This window comes from Fringilla coelebs, assembly GCF_963513975.1.
Source record: "Fringilla coelebs genome assembly, chromosome: 8".
NCBI classification, from domain to species: domain Eukaryota; kingdom Metazoa; phylum Chordata; class Aves; order Passeriformes; family Fringillidae; genus Fringilla; species Fringilla coelebs.
This window is the reverse complement of record NC_140066.1, coordinates 22,060,565-22,081,386: the sequence shown is the minus strand read 5'-3', so window position 1 is coordinate 22,081,386 and position 20,822 is coordinate 22,060,565. Positions and strand designations below refer to the sequence as shown.

At 48.2% G+C, this 20,822-nt stretch overlaps 1 protein-coding gene and 1 pseudogene across 2 annotated transcripts; both read left to right on the top strand.

Annotated features, from left to right (window-relative positions):
• Window positions 1–4,424: 4,424 nt before the first annotated feature.
• Window positions 4,425–9,054, top strand: LOC311156397 (annotated as a pseudogene). The gene is made up of 3 exons: window positions 4,425–4,576; window positions 7,978–8,637; window positions 8,743–9,054. The product of its transcript is annotated as an uncharacterized misc_RNA (transcript).
• An 8,268-nt stretch (window positions 9,055–17,322) lies between these two features.
• Window positions 17,323–19,173, top strand: LOC311156310 (uncharacterized protein; the record flags this gene model as incomplete). The annotated part of the gene is made up of 4 exons (XM_084210159.1): window positions 17,323–17,361; window positions 17,537–17,903; window positions 18,075–18,313; window positions 18,814–19,173. 4 exons carry the CDS (start codon window positions 17,323–17,325, stop codon window positions 19,171–19,173), a joined length of 1,005 nt encoding a protein of 334 aa, XP_084066285.1.
• Window positions 19,174–20,822: the final 1,649 nt, after the last annotated feature.

Below are 20,822 nucleotides of genomic sequence, written 5' to 3'. Positions count from 1 at the left end.
GGACTCTGCATGCTCTGATGAGGGAAGCAAACTCTCCAGGATTATGATAAGGCACCCGTCTCCCAGCCTACACTGTATGGAATTTTTGTGCTGAAATATAAGGTGGGATGGAAAGCACAGTTATACAACATACAAGCTTAGAACTCACAATAATCATGATGACAGTTTAAATTTCAGCTTCAAGTCTTATGGTTTTGAAGGATAAATAGTAAATGACAAATCACTACAGAGCTTCAGTAAAAATCTCTGGGGACCATAACAGATCACAGGCTGAGTATGAATCCATGTGTACAGTTTGCAGAAAGAAGAGAAGGTGGGGGGACAAGACCTGAGGCGTACTACGCAAGAACTGCACATGACAGAAGGTAATTATTTTGCTCTGTTTGGCAATAGAGAAGCATCAGCAGGAATACTTTACCATTTGGGCACTGCAGCTAGGATGCCTACAGCCAAAATGAGAGAGAGTAGAGGACCACAATATATTTTGAAACATAGACTGAGAAAGACTGAAAGAATTGGACCTACGTAGACAAGATTGGATTATGCAGACCTGTGAGTGAAAAATGTTGCTGTAAAAAATTTTACTAGCTGCAGGGGGTTTTGAGGTTTTGTTTTTTGGTTGTTTTGGTTTGGTTCTTTTTTTTTTTTTTTTTTTGGTGTGTGTGTTCTGTGAAGCTTAAGCACTTGATTTTGAAACAAGGCTGATTTTGTTTCAGTTTTTACACTGGAAAGTTTCCTGTGAAGCACTGTAATAGGTTACTCATCTGTAACAGACCTCTGAGATCTGCTTTCCTGTGAATTTTTAAGAAAAAGTGAGATAAAACTCAGTCATAAGTGCCCAGGCCTCCTTGTTCCTGTGAAGGGAGAGGGACTCAGTAGGGATCTTCAGTAAAGTAAATTGGGCGCTAATTCAAATACTTGCTTGCAATCAGGGAATTATATTAATTTGATTATTAATTTAATTGTATTCCAGTCAGTTCAATTTTCAGGGTTTTATTTGCATTCTTTCACTAATACATACCAAAAGTAGGTGATGCTGTGGGATGAGTTGCTAGAATTGATGTCAGAGATGTTCTAGAGGGATGCTGAATTCCCTTTCTCTACCTGTGCTAATGCAGTGGAAAAGTGACTTGATGCTAAAAGCAGCAGCAGGGGCAGCAGAGGCCACACCCAGGGTGTGCTGGGTGGATCCTCTCAGCTGCCAGGACCTGAGTGACCACCCCGGGAGTGTTCCTAGGTACATGTGGCACTCAGGGACATGTTTCAGTGGGAAACTTGGATTAAGGGCTGAACTCGGTGGTCTTAGAGGTTTTCTCCAACCTGAAAGATTCCCTGATTCTATCACTGCCTCAGCTAAACTTCCCCCTCTTCCCTTCCCTTCGGCAGCAGTTTTCTGGCTGTGAAGTCTCTCCATAACCAGGAGATGGCACACGAGGCTCTCCGCAGCCTTTTCCATGTTGCTGCTGGACCGGGAGCAAAGGGGGGCTGAAAAACGATCGGCTGTTCAGATGTCTGCCCAAACCTTGCCTATTAGAAACATGCAAACACGAAATAGCAGAGGGTTTTTAATATTCCATTTGTAAAATGAACATGTATTTACAGTCAGCGTTCAGCTGTTCCCTTTAATCTTTTAGAGAACCTGCACACACATCGTCATTGTCTTAAATGCTGTTTACCTTCTATCCATGTGTAACACACTCATTTCTGTAAAACCTGGCAAAAGAATTACACTGCACTGTCTGCAGGAAACGTAGACACCGAACTGCAGGTTACAGGGGCACAGTTAAGCATCTCAGCCTAACTACATTCCTGTCCTCACCCGCTGAGCCCAGCTTTTCCCTTCTCAGTAAAGCAAGGGAATGTCAGGGCATGTCTGTGCTCCCTGTTTGGGATAAGTTAAGGAAGACGTACAGTGTCATTTATGCTCTGTTGCTACAGTTCCATATCCTGCCAAAATTCTTCTCTTCTTCAGGCAATAGTAACATTTGCAGGATAGTTGATGGAAGTGATTGGAATAGGGAAATTGGAAGAAATGGTGTATAGTGAGGAATACAGATGAAGGGGAGAAGTAACTAAAAATGTGAAATGGAGAAGAGCCTTGAAGTCAGTTTAAAAAAAAACGGTAAAGGTTATTTCCATTTAATTTGAACAGATTGGTTTTGGAGCAATACAAGGTCTTGATTTATTTTAGGTGCGAGTTAGGGGGGGAGGAAGAGACAGTAAAACATTTACACTGCTGGGACCAGTGCATTTCAAAGCAGCATTGTATGGCACAGACCGGGATGGGCACAGAGCTGATAGCTGTCCCAGGGCTGCCAGCTGTGATAGCTCATTCTCCTGCTGCCTGACTCATCATGCTCAAATGCTAACTCTTGAATCAAGGGGGAAAATTATTCTTTCTTTAATAGCTGAAATTGAAAAGTTACTTTCAAGAATAATAAATGCTTTGGTCAATATAATTTCTTTCATTTCTTTCTGAAGTCCTTGATGTAAAATGTGAAGTTAGCCTCTCTGTTAGGTTTTGAAAAGATTGCAAGGTGTCTAAGTGTGTCTAATTGTTTTTAAAGTCTAATTTCTAGTCCAAACAGAATTAAACCAACTACAGATTTCTGAGCAGTTTCATTAGAGCAGTGTCCACAGAGATCTCACTCTGGCAATATGATAGAAATGATTGCTGAAGTAGGATTTACATTCCTGAAACTTGGATGGTTTTCCAGCTAGAATAGTTTGTCTAATAATGAATAAATAAACAAAATACTCTGCTTCTGTACCTTGCTTCTGTAACAAGAGCAGTACATGTTCTAAATGTGGTCCTGCTTCATACTGAATTTGACCTTTTTTTAATAAGCTTAAATTTGGGAAAGGAGCCATTAAAATAAGTGTTTTCTTTATTAATATTTGAAGCATATCTCTGCAGAATATATATATTTTTAAAACTTTCACTGATTCTTTTTAGCTGCTGGTGGCAGCCTTGTGTTAAGGAGCCATGGGAGCTCTTGGCATTTTAAGTGCTGTGTTGATTTAGATCAATTCCAAACATGATGAGACATTAAATTTTCATTTGTGCATTGTCACTATGTTTATACCAGGCCCTCCTGGTATTTATGCACATATGGTCTTTAAGTGCTTCGTGGAAAAGTTGCTCTTATTTTGTCAAAGAGGATAATAATTGATAATTAAGAGATTGGTTGGAGGCCATTTGTAATGCTTTTAAGTCCTAAATAGTGATTACTCAGAAATGGAATGTTTGGATAAGCACACCAGGACAAGGACTGTAAATTGCATAGCAGATGCCATCAGCCCTGTTTCCCTGGGCAGACCTTCATGGGAAATCTGCATGTCCACAGGTGAGCACACGGCCCCTGAGTGGCATAATGCCCTGGCTTTTACTCCTTGAGTTGCATCACCTCCTTGCTACTCCTAAGAACCACAAATTCCCTCTGCTCGAGTCTCACAGGACCCTGCCATGGGAAAGGGTCCCCAGCTGGTATAAAATGTCAGTCCCTTCCTGAGCCCTTGTGTACCCAGCAGCAAGGCCAGGTGGTGGCAGCTCTCCCTGGTCCCGGAGGGTTCTCAGCTGCTCCCTTCAGTTCCTGCACAGCTCCAGGAGCGAGGGGACATCTCAGCACAGTCCTGCCCCCTGCACAGCTCCAGGAGCGAGGGGACATCTCAGCACAGTCCTGTCCCTGCACAGCTCCAGCAGCAAGGGGACATCTCAGCACAGTCCTGTCCCTGCACAGCTCCAGCAGTGAGGGGACATCTCAGCACAGTCCTGTCCCTGCACAGCTCCAGCAGTGAGGGGACATCTCAGCACAGTCCTGTCCCTGCACAGCTCCAGCAGTGAGGGGACATCTCAGCACAGTCCTGTCCCTGCACAGCTCCAACAGCGAGGGGACATCTCAAGTCCTGCCCCCTGCACAGCTCCAACAGCAAGGGGACATCTCAGCACAGTCCTGTCCCTGCACAGCTCCAACAGCGAGGGGACATCTCAAGTCCTGCCCCCTGCACAGCTCCAACAGCAAGGGGACATCTCAGCACAGTCCTGTCCCTGCACAGCTCCAGGAGTGAGGGGACATCTCAGCACAGTCCTGTCCCCTGCACAGCTCCAGGAGCGAGGGGACATCTCAGCACAGTCCTGTCCCTGCACAGCTCCAGGAGCAAAGGGACATCTCAGCACAGTCCTGCCCCTGCACAGCTCCAACAGCAAGGGGACATCTCAAGTCCTGCCCCCTTGCAGGGCTCTGGGCTGGCTTACTGGGGCACAGCTGAGCTTTGGGCTGCGAGATGTGGAGCCACAATTAATTCTCAAAGGCTGGGATGTAATCCCAAAGTATTTCTATTTATTATGTATTATCCAATATTTCTAAATATTATCAACTGTCTAGTAGGCAGCCAAGTGGGAAGTTCTGCAGAACCTCCTCAACATGAGGCCAATGTTGTGTGTGAAGATTTCTGCAAAGCTGAAGGGGAAGGTGCTGCCTCCCCAGAGAAGGCAGCTGTGTATTCTGCAAACATCTGCATAGAGCACTGCCATTATCTATGGTAATGGATCTCCAGACTCCTGCTAGTGGCAATCGTGTTGGTATGTCTGAGCTCTTTGTCTCTGCCCCCCTGTAGCAGCAGAGTAAAATCTACTGTCTGTCCCTGTCCCTGCCCTACTCTGACAAATTTCATTAGCATGAGCAGGTTTGCATCCCGTTGGTAATGTCACTTGATTTCAAACGTGGTATTTCTGAATCACAGTTTAGCAGGAGATTTTCAAATAAGCATTTAATGAATAATAGATAGAACAGAAAGAAGGCAGCTGAAGAATTTTAGATAAAATTAAACTAGCAGCTGTTAAATATTGTAGCAGTCATTACATTCAGAAGTTATCTGCTACCTGTCCAGGAGACTTACACATTTTATGTGTAATGAAAATGAGATTTGGTTTAATCTTGTCACACCATGATCAATTTGTGTCTCTGGGAGCTCAGCATTTGACACCACCTTTCTGCAGTGCCATTTGCTTCAATGCCATGCAATTAATAAACCAGCAGTGTATAAAGATGCAATTTGGCTCAGATGGTAAAAAGTTATCAAATCAGTAAAGGCAGATGTATCAGTGGATGATAAAACTCAATATTTTCTATTTTTAGAGCTCCATCATAGGTCATGTATTATTTTTTTCCTATATGACAGCTTGCCAAGTGTTTTTATTTGTTCACATAAAGCTGGAAAAAGTAATGTCATAGAAATAGACTATTTCATATTTTTTACAGTATTTGTGTAGAGATATATATGTTATCTAGAAGAACATAAGTAGTGTATTTTATTTATACTTATTCATAATATTCTGTAAGAACTAAGACTGGAAATAATTCTGGGCACATGGGACATATTTATCTCATTGGGATGGGATTGTGCCCCATCTGTGATGCAGAATGCTGTTACAGTGATCAGAAATACTTAAATGGAGAAGGAAGCTTGCAGAAAAGTTACACTTTCTTTTCCTGATGTTCATGAGAATTAGTCCTTGAGAATGGCATTTTGCCTGACTGCAGGGGAGGCTGGGCAGGATTCTGCAAGCAGGCAGTGGCACTGATATTCCCAGTTCTGACTGGAGAGCTTGCTGCCAGGCCACGTGTTAAATGCAGCTAAGAGACTTGTCCTTCAGTAATTCAGGGAACAGAGCACATTCCTGTCTGTCTCCTCTCCATCTCCTGCCTGCTTGGTCTGCTCTGTGAGATAGGTTGCCAACAGAACTGTCTAATGCTCAGAAGTTCTGGGATTTTAAAAGTTATCCTCAGGTCTGTGGCGAGGGAAGTCTTCTTTTCTTACCTAAAGAAAAGAATAATTGGGAACCTGAAATATTCAAGGTGGGGTAGGGGGGTTGGTGGGGGTGTGTGTTATAAAACAGGAAATTTAAAAGCAATTTTGTACTGTCTGGTCAAACAAACTTTCTAAACTTTCCACTGTTAATTGGAAAATGCTTGGGAATGATAAATGGATGACGATTCAAATAATTAGATATCAAACAATTCCATTTGTTTGGTGAAAAAAACCCACAAATACATACATACATACATAAGTATGTGTGTGTGTCTGTGTGTGTGTGTCTGACAGGCTTTGTCCATGCTAGAAATGTTTGTGGACTTCTTCAGGTAGATATATGGGAGGCATTAATGCTTGAATGTCTATTTACACATTTTTACACCATTTTTCCTCTAGGAAAGTTGTTTAGTGGGCTCAGGCTGCAATGTCAATTCCTGCCTACACAGGCCAGAAACAAAGGGCTCCAGGAGGGCTCTGATCATGCGTGGTTGTGGTTCTAAATTGGTTATTAGACACCTTAAAATAAAGGTGACAATTTTGTTTCTGGTTTTGTTTGGTAAAAGGCAAACTCATGAACAGTGTCATCACTGGTAGAGCAAGCTAGGACTCACACTGTGCCATGAAAATGAACAGTCAATGACAGACAGAGCCTAAAAGGGGTTCACAAGTCAAGCTTGAATACAGTTCAATGAAACAATTTTCTGAGGAACAAAAAACTGTAGGATTTCTTGATTAATGGATATAGCAACTGTATTTGGAGTGGACAAGAGGTTGAAATATTTGGTTTAGGAAAAGATTGACAAAGAGGATTTTAATAAAACTTTTACTGGGTTAATATAAGGAAAAAATATATCTGTGTAAAATTAAAATTTAATACACTGGAAGATTTAGACATAAACTAAGTAGGAGGTTTTCAGTCTTCAAACCTCTACCTCACCAACAGTCTAAGAAAGAGTTGGAACTGTGGTTACAGTAGCTGTAATCACAGAGAAAGTGAATGCTGAGAAATGCAGCCAGAGTGGCAGAATAGCAGGTTGGCCAAGGCACAGGGTAGACAGACAGAAGCGCACTGGGTTTGTGTGCAGGTGGTGGGTGAGTGTAAGCAGCAGGCAGGAACAAGGACAGATAAATGAGATGTGCAATCATGATCTCTGGAGGCAGACTGATACCAAGCAGGGCTGTGATGGGAATGATCAATGCACTGCAAGTCCCACTCTGTTCTTGCACAGGACAGGAGGGTGAAAAGGGGAGGGAATTCATGGCTACCCTGCGGTGAAAAACTGCCCGTAAAGCACCAAGAGCCTTTTATCAATGTACTACAGAGGCTTTACTGCAGCAGCCAAGTGTTCCTGTGGCACACAAAGCCCAGAGATGAACGGGAGCGTTTCTGAAAGACTCACATAAGGTAGTAAAAAGAAAAAGGTGAGATAGCAGAGAAATCTGGATGACCTGCATAGCTGCAAGAGATCTGGGAGGGAAAATATGACATGAATTCTGTAATTTCAGAACTCTCAGCAGAATGTGAATTCTAAGGCAGTAATTGTCATTTTCTGACTCGTTAGTCCAGAAACCGTACTTTTATATAAACGACCAGAAGCCTGTCGATTCCTAGATTTCAATGACCTTGACATTTACCTTTTTCTATTTCACAACCTTCTCCTCCAACTCCTCAGCCTGTGCCTGGTGCTTATAACGTCATGCTGCAATCCCAGAGAACCCAGTGAGTGAGTTTCTCCGCTTGCCTGGCTGAGGCTGTCTCGGGAACGCAGTGCTCAGCCCCGAGAGGTGCAGACTTGAGAAGAACAGTGGGCCTGGTGCTTGAAAAGGAATGGAAAAGCAACTCCAGGGGAAGGGAGATCGGAAGTAGCAGCGTCCCTTCTCCCTCCAGCGGCCGGGGATGCTGCGCTCCCCCGGGGGTACATTCCCCAGCGCCGTTTGAGGCTGCTCAGCTCCATAAATGCCATTTGCATGGGGATAGGATGGAACAAGAGCTGTAAATCACTGACGGCGGAGTGAACTCCTCAGGGGCAGACACGGCGGAGCCGGGCCTCCGAGAGCTGGGGCAATGTGTGAACGATATCTTTTGTTGGGGGGGAGGTCTGATAGCAATTAGATGATACTTATCTGGCCCTTTGATGTGTATTTACACAAACAACGTTTTCCTCCGGGAGTTGCGCTATAAAGGAGAGGCCCGTGCTCCCCGGCACCCTCCTTCCCGGCATCTCCGAAACACGGCACGATGACTAAGGCCCCTTTCTCCGTTGAATGGTTGTCCCAGAGCAGCCAAACTCTCAAGAGCCCCACCGAGGGCTCCCCACACCGAGCATCGTCCGCGGGCCACCGCCCCGGCTCCGGCTCCAGCCTCGGCCAGAGCGAGCGGGGCCCGGAGCCGCCGGCGGGCCCGCGGCACGGGGACGGGACGGGCGGCCGGAGCAGGGAGAGCGCAGGTACCGCGGGACAGCCCGGGGCTCCCGGGCGGGGGCGGCGGCTCTGGGACACCCCCGGCCTTCCCGGGAAGGTCCCGCTGCGGTGGCTGCTCGGGGGCGGAGGGGGCGGCGGTTCCCTACGCGGTGCCCGGCCTGACCGACCCTTCGCTCGTCCCCGTGTCCAGGAGCAGGCGGGAGGCCGTCGGGAGCGGTGCCGGAGGAGGGTCCCGAGTGCCCGGGCCCCGAGGAGCCGTGCGGCCGCGGCGGGCGGCGGCTGCGCACGGCGTTCAGCGCGGAGCAGATCAGCACCCTGGAGAGCTCCTTCCAGCGGCAGCAGTACCTGGGCGCCGCCGAGCGCCGGCAGCTGGCGGGCAGGATGCGCCTCTCCGAGGTGCAGGTGAGCGGGGCGCTGGCGGCGGCGCGGCTGCAAATAACGAGATAATCAAGGCTGGGTGGCGTTGTAACCTCGTCTTTTCTCCTTTCCCTGTACCCTTTCCCCCAGATCAAGACGTGGTTTCAGAACCGCCGGATGAAGCTCAAGCGGCAGCTGCAGGAGCTGAGGACGGAGCCCTTCTGCAACCCCGCTCTCCCTTACGGACCTCAGGGCGCCGTGGTGCCCCTGCCGCTCACATACGTGGCCCGGCCACCACCTCTGCCCCGGCAAGGAGCCGCCTCCGAGAGCTTCCCTTTGGCGCCCCTGCCCGCACCCGCCCTGGACCTCAGCAGCGCTTGCAGAGCACAGCCGGTTGGCTTTTGGGCAGCGCCCTGCTTCGTGGGGTACCGGGACCCCAGGGCCTTCCTGCTGGGTGTCTGACCCTCTGATACCAACCAGGACTAAAGAGGATTTGCACTACTGACAGATACCTGGGCTGCCCTCGTCCGTAACTGCTTGGCGGAGTTATGATGAAGCACCGATCTAAACATTTGCAAAGACATGCTGGACAATCTGAATCATGGACTTCAGGCCCTTGCATTTATAGGCAACTGTAAAATGTAAAATAGAAACGGGGTGGGGCAAACGATAATATAAATGGAATCTTTTAATAAACCTAATTTTTTTTCCAGCTTTCATGTGAATTCCTTTGTCAAGGATTGTAGAGGTATTCATCCTGCCCCAAAAGAAAGCTCCTCTTCACCTAAAGAAGCACAGACTCCTTCCTATCTAGATTTGTTCTGCCCCACCTGCAATTTATTCTGCTGCTGAATGCAAAAAAGCATGAATTTCCTTCTGTCTTCTAAAGCAGGTATCCAACCCTTCATGGAACTGTGCTTTTAGCCAAATATGTGGATACACCTCTCACTTAATACTGAGATTGCTATAGTAGCAGAACTTTAAGATTTAAAAATGCTTTTAAGATGCTTTAAAGATTTAAAAAATTACTTTCTAAATAAGTATATTACATCTTCACGGTTTTATGAGCTGCCTCAGTAGATTAGTAAAAACCTCTTACCTAAACAGATCCTGGAAAGGATCTTGAAATTTCTTATCTAAAAAACAGTATCTGGTCATCTTACATGCAGTTATCAGGTTACAAGGGTGATGATCAAAAGAATTTTAACATTCCAAAGGTGGTTTTCCATAAGTGGCAGTAAAATTCCTTACCACTGTGCTATGCACTTTTGAAATTTGGATAATGAGCTAGTAAACTGATGATCAAAATGGCCTGATTTCAGGCCAGGAAAAGGGCTCTGAGAAATGATCTTTGACTGTAAGTTGACATAAATCTTTCAAAGTCAATTGTCGATTAACATGAAAAGAGCAATAAAAATTTCCATGACTTTAGAGGTGATCTGGGGGGTTACTAAGATATTTCCGGCGCACTGGTAATTTAAACTCCTGTAATGAATGGTGCGAGGGTTCTCTGTCAGCCTCCTTGAATATCTTTTGTGTACAGAGGCCAATCTCCCACTCGAGTAGCCTTGCCTGGAGAAAAGCAACATTATCTGCTGCTGTGGGCAGTGGGCTTTGCAGTCACCTCTGCAAGTCTTGATTTTTTTTGTAATCTATGCTGTAGCTTTCTAGACTTTTGAGATAATAGTATTTGTTTGCAATTGCGCAAATTATGGGTCTTTAATGCAAGAGTTTCAGCTAAATTAAAAAGGTGCTATCAATCTTGCTGAGATCTCAGGAACATTATACACTTATGGATTAAGGAAGTTTGTTGACACGTAAGTAAAATTGCCATTCGATGGAGGCTTATTTCTCCAAGTCAGGTATCATTAAACGGTAATATTGATTTGAAGAAATTTCTCTGACTCTTTCAAACATCATTGGGGAACTGGGGTGTCTCCAGAAAGAGCTGTAACCGTGAATATTTTCCTCTCCTCTAAAGCAGTCATGTTTAAAATAACAAACCAGTCAAGGCCAATAAATGTACAGCTTATGGTAGAAAGCATTAGACTCCATGTGGCTATTCTATTTTCAAGGGAGCAATGGTTGCAGGGTTAGGTGCTCCCTTTATAATCTCGTATGGCCACAGAGGAGAGCCCCCACCACTCCTCCAAATGCTCTGCTCAGCTCATACGAAAGGAATACTTGTAATAACCCTTCCTGCTCTCAGAGGCCAGAGCGGCGGTATGGGAAGCTGGGGGCGGAGGGCCGGAGCGCTCCCGGAGGGCACCGGGACTACCCGCAGCGTTCCGGGAGCGCCCCAGCCCGGGCCAAATGGGGGAGGGTGAAAGGGAAGTGGGCATGGGCAGCGCCGCAGCTGGGCCCGGAGAAAGTGAGAGACAGATGGAAAGGCTCAGAGAGAGGGAGAACAAAGTGTTCCCGCCTGCGGAGGGGAGCTGCTTCCTGGGAGGGGAACTGCGGGGATGGAGTTTGCGCAGGGGAGGAGGGTGTCATCGTCCCCCCCCACCCCAATGCTAAAAAGGGAGAGGCGTGTCCCCGGGAAGAAGTGATTTGGGGTGGCTCTGAAGAAACCCTCATCCCCTGGGTCTGCCCTCCCTGCTCCCGGGCTCGTAACGCGGCCCCAGGCTGCGCTGCCCTGCCCGCCCCCGAGCTCGGCTCTGCCGCGTCCGGCGGTGCCCGGAGCGGGGCAGCAGCTTCCCCTCCGTGCGGAGGTTTAGAGCCAGGCAGAGACAGCCGGTGCTGCCGTCCTTGCCGTGGTTTAAACCCGCGCGGTTTGTGGGCTCCGCGCTGGGCCAGGCGGGGCTGCGAGGCCGAGCGGCGCCAGCCCCGGGCGGTGTCGGGGATGGAGCTCAGCGTGCCCGGGTGGGTGTGCGCGGCTCATCGTGCTCTGGCTGAGGCTGGCGGGGTTCGTGCTGGTTAGCGGGACTAACCGGGCATCCCAGCCCCGGGCGTACGAGCTGCGCAGCGGTTGGCGAGGCAGAAGCCGATCTCTGTTCGAGAGGGTGCTAATGGTCACTTAACATAATGACTCCTTGGCCACAGCTGTGTTCAGCAAGCACATGAAGTACCTTGCCAGTGTTTTGGCAGGGCTAGCTTGCAAATACTCTTCTGTTTCCCGGTAATTGCTCAAATGAACGCGAGAGGTGATGCTCACTTGGCTGAGTCCTTATTGGTATCAGGTTCCTCCGAACGGTCTACATGATTATTTCTCGCCGACCTGCAAAAATCTGCTTTTTCTAGAAGGCAACTACTACGTTCCAGTTGTCTAGAAAGCTGTATGTGAAGTAATTTCATTTTTGCTAAAGCTGTCCAACTCTAGCATTAAAATATGAATGCACTTTTCTGCTTTGATCTGAGAGAAAGAAACTCGGACTTCATGCTTATTCCTGCTAGTTTTAATTTCTCCTTCATTATGTTTTAGCCCTGTCAGCAGTAAAGGGGCACTAGCGTCAGTGACACCTGCACGGTACCAGCCCCTCGCAGGGGATGGGATGGGAGCGCTCCAGCTCAGGCGCCGCACGGGCCCGCAGCCGAGCCCCGGGCAGCGCGGCGGGGAGCGCCCGCCTTTGTGTCTTCAATAGCACCGCAATAACCCGGCAGCACAAAGCGGTGAGGCCAAGTGAGCTACAAATAGGAAGAGGGAGAAGACAAAAAAAAAAAAAAAAAAAAAAAAAAAAAAAAAAAAAAAGGCCGATTAGCCGGGGAGGAGTAGTTTAATGCTCGTGGGGTGAAATTGTCGGAACCCCCCGGCCCGGCGGCTCTCGAGGAAGAGGCTGTATAATCTGGAAACTGGGCTCCCCGGGGAGGAAAGGGGATGGGAGGGGAAAATTGCCAGAGCGCTAACTTCAAAGGCCTTCTCCCCTGCAGTGCGTGCGCGGAGGGGGAGAAACCTGATTGAATTAACACCGCGGGGCGGGGGAGCCGCCGGGAACCGCGCGCGGAACCGCCCGTCCCAATTTGGCTAAAGCAGCCATCAGGGGACTGGGAATAGGATCGGGGTGTATCACCCCCCTGCAGCTCCTAGACATGGTGGAGCCACTCCAGGGACCTCTTTACAAACTAGGTGAAGTTATTTGGCGTTGTGTGCTAATCGAGAGAGATCTCGCACTGTTAGGCCATTACATCTAATTGCTGCCCATTATCTCTTTCTTTGATACTCAATTAGATGACAATTAACTTGATAAATCCCACCGAAGTGGCTGGGGGAAGAGGAGACTTCTTGGTCTCGGCGTGCTCCTTGTGTAGATTTTACTCCCTTTATATTTTTGTCTTAAACTCCTAGGCGTCAACCTAGTGTTATCCTCTAATAGTACCTAGTAGGGAGCTAATCCCAGTGTTTCTTCGGTATTCAGGTAGGCTAAGTGCTTTAATTCTTATTTCAGCTCTTAGTTATTCTGCCTGGGCAATTCTGAACAACTGTGGAGGTGTCACAAGTCCTCAGGCACTGGGGCGATGGTGCGCATAGAAACTCAAGTGCTAGTTTGTTTCGAGCTAACTTGTACTTAACTTATCTGGATGCTTTGTCCATTAGTTCTGCAAAGCGCACAGAAATATTTCCCCGATAAATGGTTTTTCATGCAAAGTGCGTGTTTGCTCCCATGGTGGCTGAATGGGGATATCTGGGCTTGCGGCGTGAGTCGGGAGGGAAGAGGGTGAAGCGCTGCCGGCTGAGTCAGTAGCATTTGTCATTTATTGCGTGTTAGCCCGCATTGTTCCCGTGGGCAAAGGAGCGGCGGGGTGATGGCACTGTTAGTGTTCACGGGTACTTCAAACAGAAAAGCATCTATTCCCAAACAATCGATCTCGTTGATGCCTAATTGACTATCTAATAGCACCTATCAGGACATCAAAGGAGATGCTGAATAACCAAGTTAGCATTTCCAAAGGGGAGCAGTGGAGGGTACAAACAGCCATCAGCTGTCCCACCGGCCGGGAGCCCAGCCCGGGCCCTGCGGCTGCCTGTGGGCCTGCCACTACTGGGGCCCCTTCTGAAGCAGAGCAAACTGTCCTGCCTTGCCTGCACTTTCAGCCGTGTTAAAACCCTGTTCCTTAAAATGAGTTTACTTACCTCTGAAGGGATGCTCCACTTCCCCAGGCTCTCTCCTCCTGCCCATCTGCAGCTAACCTTGGGTTGTTTTTTTTTTTTTGTGGTGTTCCAATATTGGAGTCTTTTTGGTTTGGATTTGTTGGCGTTTTCGGTTTCTCATAGTGAAGTGGATGGCATTGCACCCCCTATCATCTCCACTCCTCCAGTTTTGTCAATAATATATTGGGAAATCTGTGCTTTTCATAAATATAACTAGGATCTGGCTATGATGAAGCCACTCTCCCAGACCTGGTGGCCTAGTACATCAACTCTCAATCTATGATAAATGCTATGATAGTTTGGTCTGTATATTGTTTAGGGGTTTTTGTTTGGTTTTTGTTTTGTTTTGTTTTTCTTTTTTTTTTTTTTTCATGGTCTACTTTCAGATATGGCTAGCAGGTAGAAAGTTTGCAACTTGAAGATTTGCCCAACTATCCTAGCAATTATTCCCTTTGAGAAGGCCTATTTTTCTGTAGGCAAAATATGTCCACTTTTTCTTTATGTTTTCTTGCAAAATCAATGTGATGGTCTGCTGAAGGTGGCCTTGGCACACCAACAGCATTCCTGGACAACAAAAGTGCTTCAGCATCTGGCAAAGGATGAGTAACTAGTGTCTTGCAGCCTGAACGGTGGGCTGGACCTTCCTCAGGCAACACCTTTGTGCTGTAGAGCTGCTCCAGTCCTGCCTGTTCCCATGGGTTTATATGCCGTGTGTGCATAAAGCCCCAGATGAAATATTCCCAGGCATACCAATGAGGGAAATTTACCATTTGTCCTTAGAAGTCTTGTCGAGCTCACATGGGAAGAGCACTCTGTCCTGACAGCCGTATCTGTAATTATCACATCCTGGCACGAATCTCTGCACTGACATTCAGGATATCATACCAAGTCACAAGAGTGAATAAGCTTTTCCAGTACATTTCTTGAAGCAGCAAGCGTGTTTCTTATGATTGCGAGGCTTACGTACAAAGGCAGAGGAATAAATATTTTGAAACGTGATTTGGAGAAATGGGTCCACCATGTTCTTAATATAACACGTGTAAGAAAAATCTACCCATTTTTCAATATTATGCAGTATCTGAAGTTCTGAGTATACAGAATTTTCTAAGAAAATATGAATAGAATTCTGAGTATACAGAATTCTCTAGGAAAATTCCCTGAGAATTTAGATTTTTTTTCCACCATGCTTATATATAAGATCAATTGAATGCTGTAAAAATTTCGCATTATAGGAAAGAATTGAATGGAAGTAAATATTTGTCTCATATGAGTCCCATACTACTGCTCAGTGAGGGGAAGATTTAACTGCAGATGCGGCACCTCTGTCCACCCAGGGTCGTTAAACTTTTCAAGTTTCTCAAGCTGCCACCTCTTTCTTATGGGAACTACAATAGCCACATAACACCTTCCACACTTTTCCCATCTGTTCCAGGGTTTTGTGGTCCACAGATGCAGCTACTTTCATCTGGAGTTGGGGGGATCCTGGTGTTTGGTTTAAATATCCCACTAAATAGGCAATTCCGATTGGCGTATAATTTTTAAAAATCAGTTTTTGTTGACTTTCAGCAAACTGTGTGACATGTCAGCTGCTTCCCTGCATTCCCAGCCAAAGGTGAGGGAAAAAATGGCAGCAGCTCTTCAGGGTTAATAATAGTTGCCTTCTAGAAGGCACACGCAATGTATCAGTGCAAATGTTGGCTCTCTGGGCACAGTGCTGCGTGGTCCTCTCGTGTCTGGTTCGATTTTGGCAGCTGGGGATGAAGTGTCTCTCCTAGAGGGCCGTCCCTGGGTGTTTGTGTGCTCAGGTGAGGGGCTTGCAGGGCATGGGGGACCCAAGGCTGCCTGGCTTGGCACAGATTTCTTCTGCTGGAGAAACGGTGGGGGAGGCTGCCCTGCTGGAAGCAGGGTTCGTGCTGCTTGCTGGGTGTGTGCTCCGTTTAGGAGGTCCTGAATACCAGTGGTTTTCATGTATTGTGTCTAAACTTATTTCTGGTGAGGTAGTCAGGCTCTGCAGATAGCACTCACTGCTTGACCAAGGACAACTTGCTGTGCGTGAGTTTCTATGTGGCAGAACGTGGGTTTTTCTTGGATTTGTCTACATATGAGGTTATTCAGAAATGGCTGTTCTGAAATAAGATCGGAGATAACAGTGATGTGTTTGCTTCAGAAAAAGAGGGACCAAACACGAGCGGAATAGTTAAGGAATAGTTATTAAATCCTGAAGTTAATAAAATTAATGTGCAGTCTCTTAGCTCATTTGGGAAACAAAACCTATCCCTGCTTGACCGCAATGTGTCCGGGATTTAAAGGTTCTTGTTGCAGTGGTTTTGGCTGGGTCAGTGGCACTCAGAGGTGTGACGTTCTGATCCAGGGTGGGATCCAGCTGTGTTCAACTGCTGGGACATTTGCATTGGCTTGTGCACCTCAGCCAAAATGACAGTCTTGTGCCAGCAGTAAGTGAAACTCCTTTAGTGGCTGTGCCCGGCACCCCTCAAAGAGCAGGTCCTCTGTCGGGGCTGTGCCGAGGCAACAACAGCCTTTCGCATCCCTGCCCGGAGAGGATGGTGTTGCAAGCAAAGCTTCAGGAGGCATCCAGCTCTCGGGCTCTGTGGGCTTGGTGAGGTGTTTGCATTGCTCGGGTGCCTGGGCTTTATCCCTCCCCCGGGGCCAGCGTGGGGATAAGCCGACTTTGTGGGATGGGTGGGGTCGATAGCCCTCTACACATTCCCGCGGCCACGGAGTTACGGGAACACCTGAGACAATGAAAATTAATAGCACGAATATGAGGGTTTTTTCCCAAATGATTTTCATAATAAACTGGGGAGATGATTTAGTTGGGGTTTGGTTGACTTCTTTTTTCCTTCTCACATTGCCCATGTGTGTGGGAACCAAATTATTGCTGTGTTTTAGAAAGAAACAAACTGCTTCCCTGTTAGACCCAGGTTTATGGCGTCCGCTTCTTCCGGTGATGCATCCGAGCAGGATCTCTGAGGATTTTGGAACCGTCATTGAAATTGAGGTCCTGTCAGCGCATTTACGCAGTTAGAGGGATTGGCGCTCGCTTCCATTTTTCTTTAAGCGAGGGTTAGAATGTGAGTAATTCACGTATCGGTACTGCCGGCGTGCTCGTGCTCGGTGCCGTATTTTTTACTGGCGTGACCAAAAACCCGGTGAAGCTGAACAAAAGAAGAACCTGGAGACAGGCTGAGCTGCCGAGATGCCCCTTTCCCTCAGCCAAGCGGTGCTGGGAGGTGTCTTGGTATCCTCCCTGCATTACAAGGGCACCGTCCTTCTCGGGAAGCGGCATATGGATTGGGGTCGTATGAAGCTGATGAGGTGCGAGCTCCGCAGCTCACTCAGCGCTTTGATCACTAAACGATTGCGGAGCTGGGCTGCGTTTTCTGGCTAGACAGACGGCGCCAAGTTCAAGCTGAGAGGGCCCGAGGCTCTGCTCACCCCCAGCCTGGCTCTGGCCCGGGGAGCGAGGGTTGAGCCCCGTGGATAGGGACTTCTTGACGTTGGCCCCCCATGGCTTTTCCCATGGAGGGAAAACGACGGCGGGACTGGCAGGCTCTACCCGAGGTTCCTTACCCCTCATCCCTGCCGCGGCCCTGTGGGTGGGGGTCTCGGGGCTGGTTTCGGGCATGTGTGCAGTGTGGGACCCCGCGACTGAAAAGGGAGCGGTAAAGCCACGGTGTCTTTAGATACCCGTTTGCGGGGCTGGGGCTGCCGTGCCCTGCCCTCCAGGGGAGAGGGGCAGCTTTGCACTTCAAGGGGGTCTCCCCGGCCCCGCAGACACGCTGGAGCCAAGGGCTGTAGACATTTGCCAGACGTGTGAACTTTCCTCCTCGCTGGTAGCTGTTATCTCTGCCCGATTCCCACTTTGATGTGTGTTCGCACTTACAAACGACCCCTCCCGGCACGGAGCGCCCGTATAAGAGCGGGCCGCGGCCGTGGGTCGCCCAGCCCCTCTCAGCCATGGATCAGGTGAATCAGGCCCAGATCACTTCGGCGGAGACCAAGCCCAACGGGGTCAGGCCCCACATCTGCTGTGCGCCCCCTCCCCGCGCCCCCAGCTCGCTGGGCAGCCCCACCCTCCTGGTCAGAGCCAAGCCCCGGAGGAGCAGCCCCCAGCCCGGCCAGCCCGCCGACAGCGAGCCCTGCGCGGCGGAGCCGAGCCGAGCCGATCCCCGAGACACCACCGAGCCCTGCCCGTCGGACACAGGTGGGTGACAAGGGAGACTGGCTGGGAGGCCGAGATAAGAGGGAAGCGGGCTGCGAACACGCCGGGATCCAGACTGCCGCCGGTGCAACGGGCCGGCACGGCTTGAGGGGCGGCGGAGGCGCTGCCCCGGCCGGGCAGGAGCCTCACCGCCGCTCCTCCCTCTCCCTGCAGCCCCCGACGGCGGCTGGCTCAGCGCCGACGAGTCCTCGGGCTACGAGAGCGAGAGCGCGGGCACGGAGCGCGGCGGGGCCGCGGCGGAGGGCGGGAGCCGCGGGCGGCAGCGGCGGGCGCGCACCGCCTTCACCTCGGAGCAGGTCTGCCGCCTGGAGAAAACCTTCCAGAGACAGAAGTACCTGGGCGCCACGGAGCGGAGGAAGCTGGCGGCCGCCTTGCAGCTCTCGGAGATCCAGGTTAGTCCCGCAGGAAGCGGATCCTTCCCCGTCCCGTTTGGAAGGGGCAGCCAGGGTCGGCTCCGCATCTGTCTTTCCTGCGTTGAGCAGACTCTTCAGTGTAGCAGGGGCTGTGGGATCCCTCGGGGATTAACGAGTTAGCACTCCGGGAATTTTGCGTCGCTTTCTATCGGGAAGCCATCAAGGTTTTTCATTTCTTAGTGAGATAAAGTGTCATGGATATATGGCGATCTGCATGTAGACCATGCAGAGTTCAAAACTGGTCTTAAAGACTGATTGATTATTGTAAAATCCCTGAACACAGACACTCTCTCCTCTACTTCCCGCAGATCCTCTGCCTTTTGCTAAGTAGGGCAAAAGCATCAGTCCCTCTGAGTCAATTCCATCTGAAGCAAAATAGCAAAAGCAGCTGAGATAACGTTTGTTCATAGTTTGCACATTATGCTTACACAAAGTCCCTGATTTGTCTCCTGCATCTCCCTCTTCTTTTTGTTGCCTAGATTAAGACCTGGTTCCAGAACCGGAGGATGAAACTGAAGAGACAGATACAGGACCACCAGCACAGCCTCGTGTCCCCTGTTCCGTTCCACAGCTACGCCCCGGGGACCTCCCCGGCTCTGTTTCAGGATGGTCTCCACTACCCCTTTGCTGCCCAGCACCAGAGACTCCTGCCTTTCACCCCGATGCCTGCTGTGCAGTTCGGCTTCTCCTTTCCCAGATATGAGGCATCGCAGAGCACCTACCACTTTCTGGCAAATGAACTGCCCTACTACCATCAACACCTTCTTCCTCATCCTTCTTTCCATCCAGTTATTCAGAACAAAATGGACAGGCAATGCCACCCAGTATATGCATTATAGTGATAAAACTGTGTTTTATACTGTAATATATTTCATGCTCAGAATCTCTGGCGTGACTTGAAAGAATGTTTTTATTAAGTTAAATGTGAACGTTAATAATTTTATATTTGATAATTGATATTAAAATATTAATTAATCTAGTCAAATGTTATGTAGATGGTTTTCATTGTTCCCCCCGTTATTTTCTTAAATGTGTGTTTATATACATTAATAAAAGTTGAACAGGATTATATGTGTCAACTCTATAAAAGATTGCACTTGTGCAATGCAAACTGCAGTGGTCACTTGTCCTCCTGTGTAAAGGTAATGGATTTAATGGCTAAATAGATTTTGTCTGACTTTCCTACTGTCCCACCGAGATTGTCTGTCTGTTGTTGAGTGTTTGGTAGCCTGGACAGAGGCCCTGCACCTAATTGCCCTGCACTGTGCTTTGAGCTAAGTACATCCTCCAGAGGAAGGATAAGCTGTCAGCGAGTTTCTCTTCTGGATATATATCAAATATTATAAGTCCAGTCCCATCTTCCATGTGAAGGCAGCAGAGGTAATAATATTTATGAAGTCAGCATGTCATTTAACAGGAATGAACAGATTAGGCCTTCATTATGGAATTTTAAAGTTTTACAATTGCCAAAGCAAATGCTAGGCAAAAAAATGTTGGGCTAATTGTGTCTGGTTCAAAGCCATAACCTCTTATAAAGATTGTAACCTGAAAATTTGGCCTTTCTCACCAGTAGAAAAGAATTACAATTGCGTACTTGGCAATTTGCACTTCTTTAAGCAATTTGATCTGTTTCCTCTAAACATCCAAAGTTTTGTTTTAGTAATCCTGAAATGTGTTAGGTTTTTTTAGTTCCTCCTGGGAGTGGTGTTCTCTTCTAAAAGCGCCTACTTAACACTTTTTTCTTAGTCTAGATTTTAATGAAGTGTCGCTAATTCACCTGTAAGGCCTTTTAGATACATGACTTGATTGTTGCATTGTAGTCTAAATTTCCACCCCTCGCCCTCTAATTCAGTGAGTCGTCAAGAGTTTCGATGTAATAGCCTAGGGGCTTCTCACTTGTGAAAAAAAAAATACTTGGAAGGGGTAGAGGGAATTTTCCGTGAAGTGTGTTCAAAGTGACCTAGAAATGCACAGGTCGTCCCTGCAGCTGCCCGGCTGTGTCACGGGTCGGTGCTGCCCTGGTGGGGCTCAGAGAAGATGTGGTGGGGGAAATTCCTTCGAGTGTTTCCCAGCTTCCCTCCTCCCTTTTGTCCACCAAACGCGATGGAGGGTGGCGCTGGGGGGAGGGAGGAGAACGGAGAGGGAATGCATGGCACAAAGCTGTCGCGGTCTCATTTTTTTTTCCCCTTGGGAGCAGGGAGAGGGAGGGTTTTGCTTTCTCTCTTGGTGGTGGTGGTTCCTGTTGTGTTTTGTGGTAATTTTTTTCTCTCTTAACAGCTGCAAAGTGGTCTAACCATCACCTAGCAAGCAAGTTAGATTGGTCTGGATTGGGGAAGGAGATGAAGTCACACCTGCTGCAGCTGCTTCATGCTGATGTAAGGTCTCTGGTTTCCCAATTTCTAAAGGCTTAACTCTGCCACTTTCCATAAAACTTGCTTTGTGACTTTTAGGAACAGCCCTAAGTGTTCCTAAGATCAAGCCTTAAATT